The 14,086-nt window shown below is 42.8% G+C and overlaps 1 protein-coding gene across 2 annotated transcripts in view; it reads right to left on the reverse strand.

The window, feature by feature from the left end:
* Ift52 (intraflagellar transport 52) overlaps positions 1-11,264 on the reverse strand; it is a 28,744-nt gene extending 17,480 nt beyond the window's left edge. The window contains exons 1-6 of one of the 2 annotated variants that reach the window (XM_021149303.3): positions 11,170-11,264; positions 5,964-6,088; positions 5,020-5,107; positions 3,689-3,818; positions 3,196-3,271; positions 990-1,061 (exon numbers count right to left, since the gene is read on the reverse strand). In XM_021149303.3, coding sequence (XP_021004962.1) covers positions 990-1,061; positions 3,196-3,271; positions 3,689-3,818; positions 5,020-5,107; positions 5,964-6,082 — 485 coding nt within the window. In that variant the 5' untranslated portion in view covers positions 6,083-6,088; positions 11,170-11,264. Of the gene's footprint in view, positions 1-989; positions 1,062-3,195; positions 3,272-3,688; positions 3,819-5,019; positions 5,108-5,963; positions 6,089-11,046 lie in introns of both variants that reach the window. The other variant, XM_021149314.3, reaches the window with a different exon arrangement.
* Between the last annotated feature and the right edge of the window lie 2,822 nt (positions 11,265-14,086).

Here is a 14,086-nt window from a genome sequence, read left to right on the forward strand (position 1 = left end):
CACTCTTCCATTCCTCTTCAGAAAAGGATAGGCTAATCTAGGAGATCAACCAAGTGTGGCATATCAAGTTGCAGTAAGACTAGGAACCTCCCTAGGATTAAGGCCAGATAAGGCAACCCAGAGACATTACCTCAGAGTAAAGGATTAGAAAAAGAGTTTCTAAGCAAATAGACCCAAGAAGCAAACTGGTGTAGCGATTCTGCTATCTAACAAAATAGATCAAAATCAATTCCAACCAAAATTAATCAAAAGAGATGGGGAAAGACACATCATACCAATTAAAGGAAAAATCCACCAAGAAGATGTTTCAATTCTTAACATCTATACCCCAAATGCAAGGGCATCCATATTTGTAAAAGAAACATTACTAAAGCTTCAATCATACATTGACCGTCACACAGTAATAGTGGGAGATTTCAATACCTGAGTCTCAAAATCAACAGGTCATCCAGACAGAAACTAAACAGAAATACGGGAACTACCAGTTTGTATGACTGAAATAGACCTAACATATCTACAAAACATTTAACCCATAAAAGAATATATCTTCTTCTCAGGCCCTCATGGAACCTTCTCTAAAACTGACCACATACTTAGTCACAAAGTAAGTCGCAATGAGTACAAGAAAATTGAAATAACCGTCTATATCTTATCAGATCATCACAGATTAAAGCTAGTTATTCTTTTGGTTTTAACTGTGTGCATATGCATATATACAGTACCCATAGTCCAGAATAGGACTTCAGATTCTTTGAGTTACAGGTATCTGTGAGCTCTTCTGATATGGATGCTGAGAACAACCGTAGGTCCTGCAAGAACTGTATCTACTTTTAACCATCTCTCAAGCTCCCAATTTGGTTTCTGTTAGTGATGGTTTTGGAGGTCTTTTGGTGAGAATTACTTCTATAAGCAGAAAACTCTTCATTTTGAGAAAGGCAACTCTTGGAAGAGAGAGTGCCCTCCTTTCGGAGAGCTGCAGACACACTCACTGGGCATTGTTCCCACTGTTCTCTTCATCAATGACTCCAGGCACAGCCTTTCCTGCAGCTCGGCTAATTTCTCTAAAAGAAAAACATTAAAATCGAGTAAGCAAAATGTTGGGAGACTTCACACTGCCTTCATCAACAGTAAGTGTGAACCAGACAAAGGACTCTCTACTTTGCCAGTTTTTAAAAATTAAAAGCATACCCACAAACCCACATTCTTTTCAGATAGAGATTAGGCTTGAACCAGGCGTGGTGGTGCAGGCCTGTATTCCCAGTACTTGGTAAGTAAAGGCAGATGGATCTCTGTGAGTTTCAGTCAAACTTGTCCTACAGAGTGAGTTCTAGGCTGCCTAAGTCTACATAGGTAGACAATGGATCTCAAACAAACAAAACCAAACAAAAAATCGGTGTGGTGGTGGCGCATACCTCTAATCTTAGTACTCAAGAAGAGGAGGCAAGTAGATCCTTATGAGTTTGAAGCCAGCCTGGTCTACCGAGCAAGAGAGTTTGAGGAACAGCCAAGGCTACAGAGAAACCCTGTCTCAATAAACAAACAAACCAACCAATCAACCAACCAACAGATTGACAGTAACAAGAGACCTAGGTTTGGGGTGGGATATAGCTCAGTGGGAGGAGTGCTAGCCTAGCATGTTCCAGGCCCTAGGTTCCATTCCTAGGAACACGTAAACAGGGTCTGGTAGTAACACTCATCACTTGAGTGTGAGGGAGAGACAGATAGATCAGAAGTTCAAAGTTACTTTGGACTATTTGAGCCTGACTCAAAAAAATAAAATAAGAAAAAACTAGACAGATGTTCAGTTCAGTTCCTTTTTTGTGCTTTAGGAATAGGGTCTTTAAAAGGGGGACACAGGGGGCTGAGGAGATGGCTCAGCGGTTAAGAGCACTGACTGCTCTTCCGAAGGTCCTGAGTTCAAATCCCAGCAACCACATGGTGGCTCATAACCATCTATAATGGGATCCGATGCCCTCTTCTGGGGTGTCTGAAGACAGCTACAGTGTACTTAGATGAAAGAAAGAAAGAAAGAAAGAAAGAAAGAAAGAAAGAAAGAAAGAAAGAAAGAAAGAAAGAAAGAGGATGCAAAGTTGGGAGGTGTGGGAAGATGGGGTGGATGTGGGAGGTAATATGATCAAAAGTCAGGATATGAAATTCTCAAAGGATGAACACAGGAAAGGAAAGGAAGAAGGAAGTTTTTCCATTTAGCACTGGTTGGCATAGTTGGCACTCACTATTCAGCCCAGGCTGGCTTTAAAATTGCACCAGTCCTCTATATTAGACTACTAAGTGTGGGGATCACAGTGTGTATAGCCATACACTCAATTCCTCTATCTTGAGTCCTGAGGAAAGCGTCTACAACCTATATCCACATTCTACACTGTACAACCAGGATCAGCAGAGTGCTTGCACGTGGTAGGCTCAAGTGTAGGACGAATAATTTACAACACGAGAAGTAGCCCATGGGCCATCTATGCGGCCATCTCATAGACTCCCTTCCGATTCTCAAAATTCCCCATCTGTTAGGATCTAGAGCGGTGAAAGCTGACTCAGCCTCAGGCTCCATGAGGTGAAATCAGGCTCAGTCCGGAGTATGCATGGGGCCTGGGATGGGGCCTAGGAGGGCTCAAACAGCAAACCTTGGAACTACTCTTGAGGGAATGGTGAGCCAAATCATATCATGCTGTCTCTAGACAGTGTGGCAAGCAGTCATGAATAAGGGAACTGTTCAAACCTGCTGGAATCTGGCTAAAGCAGCACACACTTGGGAGGGTGAGGCAGGAAGATCATAAGTTCGAAGCCAGACTGGACTACATATGGAGACCCAGTTAAAAAAAAAATTAAGGGGGGCAAGAGGAAGATAATGACTTTAACAGACAGACAAACAAACCAAGATATTCCGCTCGGGAAACAGGAATGCAAATCTGAGAACTGGGTCCTAATGCTGAGATGCCTTCAGTCAATCCATACTCAATGGTGACCCTACTTCCAGGCTTTCCAGTAATACACAGTTTAATCCCACTCGGAGTGGAAAGTTCCCTGATCAAAGGTAATGAGAAGGTTTCCAAAGCTGGAAGAATATAATTTGAGGAATAAGAAGTAAATAAAGCGAGAAGGCTGAGAAGGGAGGTACGGCAGTGAAGTGGTATGGACAGGGAGAGGCCTGGGCAGGGTGTTCAGCGTCAACACTCTCACCTGTTCAACACTCCGTCTGAAACCAGAGCTTCCTTCGGATGGAAATACTTGTAATACACATTTCTAACCACAGCATCTTAAGGGACAAAGCAGGAAGATACATTTTAGATTAGAAACAAGTTTGACATAAAGGAAAAGAAACTAGAATCTGTTCAAATCCCTTCCATTTTATAAAAGGTCCAGTCTGCTAGTGAGCTCAGAATGTGTAACCATGGCACCCTGGCAAGATGGTCTTCCTAGGATACCAGCAGGTCAAGAGAGCTAGGATAAAAAGATTCAATAGGCAATCAATACTTTTTTTTAAAATAATAATTACCAAACCAAAGAAGGCTCAGTGAGTAAAGGTGCTTGCCACCATGCCTAAAAGCCTGAGACTGAACCTCGCAGTCCATATGGTGGAAGGAGAGCGCCAACTCCACCCCATTGCCCTCTGACAATACACATGGCATACTCATGGACAAAGAAACATAAAATGTAGTAAGACGATAGTCACCATTATTAACCATGATTCCGTATTCCTCTAGAAGAAAGTTAATATTGGTATCAAATCTGGATTCTCCCCCTTCTCCCAGCATCACAAGGATATCCCCACCACTGTCAAGGTACTTCTTCAGGACTTCAAACTACGGGAAGGAAAAAACAATGACTGTGGGCAGAAACCTTTGTTAAAATACCTACAGCACAAATAAGGCATTCACTACAAGTAAACACTATAAATCCCTTAGCCATTTAAATGGTCATAGGATAGTATAAAATTTTCTCTCTATATAAGATCTATCTCTTCCAGGTGTGGTGGTGTATACCTTTAATTCCAACACTCCAGAGCCAGAGGCAGGTAGATTTCTGTGAGTTCAAGGCCAGGCTAGTCAACAGAATGTGATCCAGGATGAAAGTGGTATATATAGAAACCCTCATTCCAAAAACAAAAAGATATCCAGAAGGGGTGGCACACACCTTCAATCCCAGCACTTGGGAGGCAGAGACAGGAGGACTTCTGTGTGTCTGAGTCCAGCCTGGTCTATAAGCAAGTTCCAGGACAGCAGAGACCCTATCTTGAAAAATCAAAAGCAAAAGCAAAACACAAAGATCTACCTCTAAGTTTACCTTTGATCATTAAGCTCTAAAATGCTCACAGGGGGATTGAGGATGTAGCTCAGGAGGTAGAATGCTTGCCTAGCAGACACAAGGCCCTGGGTTTGCTCCCCAGCACTGCACAGAGGAGCCAGCACTCAGGACTAGCATACACTTATATATAAGAAATGCCACCTTGTTGGGCGTGGTGGCGCATGCCTTTAATCCCAGCACTTGGGAGGCAGAGGCAGGCGGATTTCTGAGTTCGAGGCCAGCCTGGTCTACAGAGTGAGTTCCAGGACAGCCAGGGCTCCACAAAGAAACCCTGTCTCGAAAAACTGAAAAAAAAAAAAAAAAAAAAGAAAGAGAAAAAAAAGAAAGAAAGAAAAAAAGAAAAAAAAAAACGAAATGTCACCTTTCTTATTATGGGTTTAAATGGATAGGTACACTGGGCATGGCGGGGTACACCTGTAATTCCAGCACTTAGATAGTGGACACAGGAAGATCGCAGATTTGAGGCTAGACTGGGCTACACAGCTGTCCTATGTTCAAAGTAAATTATGGCAAAGAAGTGTGCCTGACCCTTAATTACCTTCCCAGTGGGCTTACTCTGTGGGGAGTCACAGGTCATCGGCACAGAGGGGAGATGACTACTCTAAGAAAACATAGCAGGTGTGGAGGGAGACTCAAATCCATTGATCCCTTGCCTGCCCCGCCCCGGCCTCTCTTGGTTTCTGTATGAATACTCCTTACTTCAGCAGCAGTAAACTTTTCCCTTGGTCCAGCTGTGATCCATAGTTTCACCCCAATTAACTTCTCAGAAGTGATTTCATCTTTCAAGCTGAAAAGTGATTTTAAGAGTAAATTAGAGCCATAATTTAAGTCAATTTATGAGTTATTGTAGCCTCTTGACTATATAGAACTATAAAGCTTGAGACAGGAGCTTAGAGCAGCCTCTCTCCCAAAGTGAGAGCCCCTTACCGGACTGCCCTAGAGGCATCCAGGCTGGGTTCAGAAACTCCCAATCAGCAAAGGAGTTCAAGTTAACCACCACTAAAGGATAAAGAAGTCTTTCAAGTACTAAGTCAATAAACTCTTCCATTAGTATATTTATATTTTAAGGCAGGGACTCATAGCCCAGACTAGCATCAAACTTATTATGTAGCCAAGTCTAACGTTGAAGCCCTACTCTACCTACTGCTACCTCCCAAGTGCCGAGACTTGGGCACATGCCACAAAGCCTGGCTCTAACCTTAACTTCTACAACTACATGTTTTCACTCACTAAAATAAAACAAAACAACCCCCCCATGCACTACGGAGTAGAGCTGTAACTGAGTGGTAGAGTGCTTGTGTAGCCTGTGCAGGGTCTTAGGTTCATCCTCATGACCACAGGGGAAAAGATATTTAAAGAAAGCTCATCTGAAAACAAAGACATTTTCATTAATTCTCACTTTTCCTTCTCTAATCTGAAATGTTAATTAAACAAACCTAAAATGTGTCTGTCTCTTAGCTAAACTTAAATATAAAATATGGAGAAAATATCTGATATCTTAAAACATTATATATGCATAATTATAATGAATCTTTGTTTTTTATTAGAGGGCAACTTAATAATATGCTAACCAATCTTCAAACTATTGACAAGTTCTACCATCAGGTCACCATTATCACTCAGAAAGCAGTACCCACAATCACCTCTGAATCTTCCAATTACTCCGAAGTCTTTTCTGCAAAGATTTGTAGCCGGTGTTGGTAGTAAACACCTCCTTTTTGTATGCATTGAAAAGAATGGTACTCCGCAGCTCCTTCTCCATGGTTACCTTATAGATAAAGACAAACCAAAGAAGCAGTAATTTAAAAATGCCCTCAAAGGCTGAGAGTGAAATGCCAACGGCCAAACCCGACGCAGCCTGAGCCTGCCTGGCTTTAACTCTCAGGCTGTACTCTGGCTCTTCTACCTGCCTACTTTCATGTCTTTTCCTACCACCACCCTCCTGTTGTATGCTGAGATTGCTCACTCCTGACAAGTGTAGGGTATATATCTCTACATTATTTTATTTACAACTTAGTTTATTTTATAAAATAAGATCTTACCATAAATGCTACTCTGAAACACATTGTATTTCAAATTTCCTTTACATATGAACCAATTCTTCCAAGTAACTACACAGTATCCTGTATTGAGGACATAATACAACTATTTAACCAATCATAAACCTAATGACACGTTTTTCAATTTTCTTTGCTAGTAAAAGACTAAAAACATTCCTAGGCTTTTTAAATTTTATCTATTTACCTAGACTCATTTAAAAATTCTGTCTGTCTGTCTATCTATCTATTTATCTGAGATAGGGTCTTACTATGTAGTTCTGGCTGTCCTGACACTCATTATGTAGACCAAGATGGCCTCAAATTCACAGAGACTCATCTGTCTCTGTCTCCAAGTGTTGGGATTTAAGGTCTGCATCTACATGCCCAGTTAGACTCATTTAAAATTTACTTATGCCGGGCGTGGTGGCGCACGCCTTTAATCCCAGCACTCGGGAGGCAGAGGCAGGCGGATTTCTGAGTTCGAGGCCAGCTTGGTCTACAAAGTGAGCGCCAGAGCTATAAAGAGAAACCCTGTCTCGAAACACCAAAAAAAAAAAAAAAATTACTTATATGTATGTATACACATGTGCCAGAAGGCAGATTCCCTAGCAGGCTTACAGACAGTTATATGTCACCTGATGTGAGTGCTGGGAACCAAACCAGAGTCCTGTGCCAGAGCAGTATATCCCTTAACTGCTGAACCATCTCTACATCTCCCTAAAAACATGTGAATGTCGTATTGTACAAACTACCCTTCAAAACACTAATAAGTTATATTTCCATTAACAATTTGTTCCCAGATACCACTATTTTTCAGTCTTTGTCATCTTTACCACCACCACCACCAAAAACAACAAAATGGCTTTGTTTCTCAAGGGTCTAGTTTTTAGAGAGGTTAAATATGGTCTGAAAATTTAAATGGAAAGTTCCAGAAATAAGAATCATTCTGGGTAGTATGATTAAATCTTTTTTTTTTTTTTTTTTTTTTTTTGGTTTTTCGAGACAGGGTTTCTCTGTATAGCCCTGGCTGTCCTGGAACTCACTTTGTAGACCAGGCTGGCCTCGAACTCAGAAATCCGCCTGCCTCTGCCTCCCGAGTGCTGGGATTAAATCATATTTTTGAGACAATTGCAATTGGTGTGTGTGTGTGTGTGTGTGTGTGTGTGTAGCCTTGGCTGTTCTGAAACCAGCTCTGTAGACCAGGCTACCCTCAAACTCACAAAGAGCCACCAGCCACTGCCTCCTGAGTGCGAGGATTAAAGGTATGTCCCTCCAAGCTTGTATGATGAGATCTTAACACTATCCTACATGGACATGAGTCATTTCTTCGTGTAGCCTATGCTATTCATATTACCTAGCTATTAGTCATTCAGTTACCAATTCTGTCAATCAGACTGATGGTCTTGATATCATAGGGCTCTCTAGTCAATGCACCATGACAATATCCTAATAATGCACTGCCACACAGGCACTGTATAATCTCAACCACAGCGGTAAGCCCAGAATAAGGTATTTTGAGAGAAACCAATTCAAAACAAATTTTTCTTTGTATTATCAGCTTGCTTATTTATATATTCATGAGTGCTCCATCTGCATGTATGTCTGCATGCCAGAAGAGGACATTAGATAACATTATAGAGGGTTATGAACCACCATGTGGTTGCTGGGAATTGAACTCAGGACCTCTGGAAGTACAGCCAGTACTCTTTTTTTTTTTTTTTTTTTTTTAAAGATTTATTTATTATATGTAAATACACTGTAGCTGTCTTCAGACACTCCAGAAGAGGGCGCCAGATCTTGTTACGGATGGTTGTGAGCCACCATGTGGTTGCTGGGATCTGAACTCTGGACCTTCGGAAGAGCAGTCGGGTGCTCTTATCCACTGAGCCATCTCACCAGCCCCAGCCAGTACTCTTAACCCTGGAGTCATCTCTCCAGCCCCAGTAATATTAGTTCTTATAAACACACACACACACACAATTTGATACTGTTTGTAGTCCCAGGAATCCACTGACTGTCTTAGAATAACTACTGTAGATAAAGAAAAACTACCACATTGGCCATCAGCCATTTGTATTTCTTCTCATTTTCCTGAATCCTCTGATCATTTTTCCATGGGGTTTTATACATTTCTAATCAGTCATCAAACAAGTTTTTCAAAAGTTTATTTGCCTTTAGTCTTTAGTCTTGGCTTCTGGTAACTTAATTTTTGCTTAACGTTTGACTTAATTTTGCAGGTCATACATTTTATAAATCCAAAGGTATTAATGTTTCTCACTCTGGCTTCTGCACGGCGCGATGCATTTAGAAGAGCTTTCCCTGTGGTAAGATTTTTAAGTATATCCAATATTGTTTTTTCTTGGGCTTTTGTGATATAATTCCTTTTTATTAAGATTTTTATTAGGCCGGGCGGTGGTGGTGCACACCTTTAATCCCAGCACTTGGGAGGCAGAGGCAGGCGGATTTCTGAGTTCGAGGCCAGCCTGGTCTGCAAAGTGAATTTCAGGACTGCCAGAGATACACAGAGAAACCCTGTCTCGAAAAAAACCAAAAAGAAATTTTTTTATTAGCATATATTAATGTGATAATTTCGAGAATGCACATAATGTACTTGCACCATCCTCTATGAGCTCCTGTGCCCTCTCACTGACTCCCTTCTTCCCAGTTTTCCCTCTACTTTCATGTCTTTTTCCTTTTTAATAAGTTTAGTTAGGATTGCTGTGGGAATGTGAGAAATGTGTGGCAATGCCTAACCATTGAAGAAAATGTCTACTCTGTCCCAGCAACTTTTACATGCCCACAGAATCTCAGCGAGGGGCAAGGCCTCCTGACCCTTGTCCCCTCCACGAGACAATGTTGACAGATCCAATCTGTTGTAGGTCTTGTGCAGGCAAACAAGCTATGTATTTTTTTTAATGTGCATTGGTGTTTTGCCAAAGTGTATGTCTATGTGTATAAAGGTGTCCAATCCCTGCAGTTACAGAAGTTGTGAGCTGCCATGTGTACTGGGTACTGGGATTTGAAGCTGGGTCCTCTGGAAGAACAGCCAGTGTTTTTATAACTACTGAGCCATTTCTTCAGCCCTATGATATAATTTTTTTAACACTGAAATTTACGTCCACTTGTAGATTTAAGAGATGGCTCAGTAGTTGCAGACACTTTGCCCCCAAGCCTGAAACACCCATAGGATGACGTCCTTTCTCTTCCAAGAGCACTCAGTACCACATATACACAACAAACAAATGTAAATGAAATATATATATATATATATATATATATATATATATATATATATATACTATTTTTGGTCCATTTGAAACTACTCTGGTGCTCATATTGGGTACCATTGTTTTTACCTAAACTACTAGACGACTGCACAATTCCAATTCATGTTTTTAAGAGCTGATAGGAGTCAGGCATGGTGGCACACGCCTTTAATCCCAGCCCTCGGGAGGCAGAGGCAGGCGATTTCTGAGTTCGAGGCTAGCCTGGTCTACAAGTGAGTTCCAGAACAGCCAGAGCTACACAGAGAAACCCTGTCTCGAAAAACCAAAAAAAAAAAAAAAAAAAAAAAGAGCTGATAGGAGAGATTTTCAATATTCTGTTACTCCCGAGACAATCTCCTATAACCTAGGTTAGCCTCTAATGCACTGTGCAGTGGAGGACGGCCTTGAACTCTTTAATGTCTTGCCTTAATTAATTTCCTGGGTGCTGGGATTACAGGCACATTGCAGCCATGCCGCTGCCTCTCAAATGACTTTTTTTTTTTTTCCTGTTCTGAGGACCAGGCAGACACCCAGGGTCTCATGCAGGCAGTCTATTAACTAAGCTGCAGCCTTAACCCCTTCAATGAAATTCAAAACATTTTGTCATGTTGACCTCACCACATGACACGACTATTTTTTGCTTGCTTGTTTTCTTTCTTTCTTTCTTTATGTTTTTTCGAGTCAGTGTTCCTCCTGTGTAGCACTGTCTCTCTGTAGACCAAGCTGGGATTAAAGGTGTGTGCCACCACAGCCGGCTAGCAGAGCTGTACTCTCCGGTTCCACCTATCCTTGAACATGCTTGTTTTCATTTTGTGTACCTACAATGCTGTACTCTGCCTTCCCCAGTTTCCTGATTAGAACGTCACAACGATCACGTTAGTGATGTTGACCTATTACTACACGGTGCCACAAAGAACCCAAACATCACAGGACTGAGATTTATATTTTTCTGCTTTTGAGACGTATTTGGGGTGGGAGCAGATTTCTGGGAAAAGTGAATACCCTTCTCTGAATACACTCCGAGGTAACAGTTTACTGTAGTTTAACCCCACCACCTCCTTCTGAAGGAGCAAGTAGATCTGGGGTCCTGTCCTATTAGAATTAGAAGTGAGTTTCCCTAAGAATAGCATAAGGTTTAAAAATCGGTAATAATAAGAATATTGAAACAATATTTGGGTAGCACTGCTCAACCATTCTCTTATTTTCTCTTCAATAACCTAACAAGGTATACTAAATTTTGCCAGAGTGACGAAAAACACCAAGCGTGGTTGCAACAATAGCCGAGTCTGATTTGACGGCTCCCCGTCCTGGGTTTTTTCATATTCTACAGGACTACGACAAATCCGCGCAGTCCGAGGCGCTAGAAATTCTACATCATCGCCAGGACCAGTTCCTAGCCCACTTCCGCGTCCTCAGTTTACCTCTGCCGACCTCGGGATTCCCACAAGGCTGGCCTAGGGGTCTCCAGAGCGGCATGGCGAGGCCGTCATCGTCTCCAGCCAGACCAACGATCTGGCGGCCCGCACAACCCAACCTCTCCTTACCTGAGGCCAGAGGCCACCAGGTATCCAAGGCCGCGCGCCGAGAAGGCGTGGCTCTGGGCCCGAGCGACTTCCGTCGTGGCGTGATGACGACAGCGCGACGGACGGGCTGTGCCTGGTGGCCGCGGACGCTGGGGGGCTGTTGGGTAGGGGTTCGGGGCTAGCGCTGGGCTGGCCCGTTCCCCCGGTGAAGACTGTATCCAAACTGAAGGAGTCACTTTTTAATAAGGAACCTATATTGTTCATTTGCTAGCAACTGCTATTAAAGACCGATAAAGATGATAGGTCCCCAGGCCGCGAATTCCGGCCTGTCTGTGGGCGGGGACTGCTGCGGCAAGCCACGCCCCGGCATGGCCTGGACGTTGGCGCAGGGCGTTGAGTCAGGTTCCGGGCAGGCTCCAGGCTTCGGCCGGGTAGCGATCAGGAGACTTAAGATGCCAGGTCTCACCAAAATTTAGAAGTAGAAGCTGGGGTAGGGAGTGGTGACCCGCCGGAGATGTAGTACTATTGTGGAGCTGAGAAAGCGTTTCGGGCAGAGGTACTGGCTTGGGCCAACGGTTGCCATGGAAACGGGAAACGCGCTTGGTTCCGCAGAGGCTTCACTGAGAGAGGGCTGTCTATGGCTTTGTATTCAAAGTGTCTGCAGCCTCAAAACTTGGAGCAGGCACATGTAGGAAGCTCAGCAGTTTTTATTTTCATCCATGTAATACAGAGCAGTATGAGTTAAGGATATTAAAATACACAAGTTTTAAGGCACTTTTCACGACTATGGTTACGACGATTTTAGAAAGTGGGAAAGAGTATGAAGGAGAACGATCTCTTCTCTCCCACTGAAGATCAAATCCAGAGCCTTCCACATCGTGAGCTGTACCATTGAGTTAAGTCTCAGCCAGAAAACTTTTCTAGAGGAGTGCTGCAGAATCGAATAGAGTGTGCAATTAAGGATGCAAATGATTTGGATCTGAACAAGTCACAGGATCATTCGGTACAGTAAGTGTACTAGAAATGCCAGGACACCAGAAAGGGAGCACCTCCTGGAGCAGTTCTCTCACTGTACCAAGTTGCAGAAGGAGCTTGAGGGTTTTAAAGTCAGCTGCTCCGAAGTCCGGTGTCTGAGAAATGACTTGTATCTGGTGAACTTGAACATGCTGCTTAATTGGAGCATTTTCTACGTGTAAATTGAGGATAGATTCTAAAGGTTTATTATAGGGATTATAGATGGAATTGGGATGGGGCTTTTGAGATGGCTCAGCAGATAAAAAGGCTGAGCCTGACATCCCGAGTTAAATCCCTGAGTCCCACATAATGGAAGTAGAGAACCGATTTCTGTAAATTGTCCTCTTGACCTCTTACAAGTACTCTGTGGCATGTTTATGCACACACACACATACAAATATGAATTTCTTTCTCTCTCTCTCTCTCTCTCTCTCTTTTTTGGTTTGTTTTTTTCGAGACAGGGTTTCTCTGTGTAGCCCTGGCTGTCCTGGAACTCACTTTGTAGACCAGGCTCGCCTCAAACTCAGAAATCTGCCTACCTCTGCCTCCCAGGTGCTGGGAGGTGTGCGCCACCATCGCCTGGCCAAATACAAATTTCAAAAGGATATATTTACCATGTATACAGCGTTCTGCCTACATGTATGACTGCACACCAGAAGAGGGTAACCAGACCTCATTATATATTGTTATGACCTACCATCTGATTACTGGGAATTGAACTCAGGATCTCTGGAAGAGCAGCCAGTGCTTTTAACCTCTGAGCTATCTCTTCAGCCCCCACCAATACAAATTTTGAAATGGGATATTCATATATATACATATATATGTCAATTTCATAGCATACTTGTTCATTTCCATTTTCTATCTTGGTGAAGCATTCTGTGACTTTACAATCTTAGAACAGCTGATTGTGGACTTTTGACAGCATGTTCAGGTTTCGGACAGTCACCCTCCTGTAAGAGGGAAGATTTGTCCTCTCCTTGTGTCTCACCTCTAGCAGTTAACCCACACTAGGAAAGATAAGAATCAGTTTCTTTCTGTATCAAAGCTTAATAGTAATTCTTTTTTTTTTAAAGATTTATTTATTTATTATATGTAAGTACACTATAGCTGTCTTCAGACACTCCAGAAGAGGGCACCAGATCTCGTTATGGATGGTTGTGAGCCACCATGTGGTTGCTGGGATTTGAACTCTGGACCTTCGGAAGAGCAGTCGGGTGCTCTTACCCACTGAGCCATCTCACCAGCCCAGTAGTAATTCTTGACTGAGCTTTGATCTCCAATAGAACAGTGTTACAGGTGTTCTCTTTTGATTTTAGTGTGTCCCAGCCCTACCTCCCCTCTTAATTCCTAGGGCAAGGGACAAAGGGGACAAAACTGAGAGGAAAGGAGTGGGACCAAATATAGAGGGAAAGTCAGTAAAAATCACCAGCATACACTGATTCAAAGAAAGTCCTCCCATTGTCCCCAAACCAGCCAGCTAATGAGGCTACCCTGGAGTATGTGCCAGGAGTTTGTGGGAAAGAAACTAAAGTAAAACAGAATAATCTATACCACATGGGCAGTGTCTTGAACATGCATCACGTGCCCAAGCCTGCCTAGTCAGAATTACCTTCTGAAATGATGAATTCTCAACACCTGCTTAATAGTTAGCCAGAATCCTGGCCTCCAAGATCAGCTCTGTCCTTACGGTAAAGCACATGAACTTGATAACCAGGTCCAGATCAGGAGGGAAGGTCTCCTCAAGACCCTATTAGATCACTTTCTGGTTCATTCTAGACAATTCTTGCTTTATTCTAAGAGACCTTTATTTTTGAGATATGGTCTCATTGTATCTCCCTGACTGCCTGGAACTCACTTTGTAGACCAGGCTGCCCTGGAACTCCCAGAGCCACACATCTTCGGCCTCCCTGCTTTTCAGGGC

The sequence above is a fragment of the Mus caroli genome, unplaced genomic scaffold (genome assembly GCF_978045245.1).
Source record: "Mus caroli unplaced genomic scaffold, Mus_caroli_1 scaffold_2, whole genome shotgun sequence".
Taxonomy (NCBI): Eukaryota; Metazoa; Chordata; class Mammalia; order Rodentia; family Muridae; genus Mus; species Mus caroli.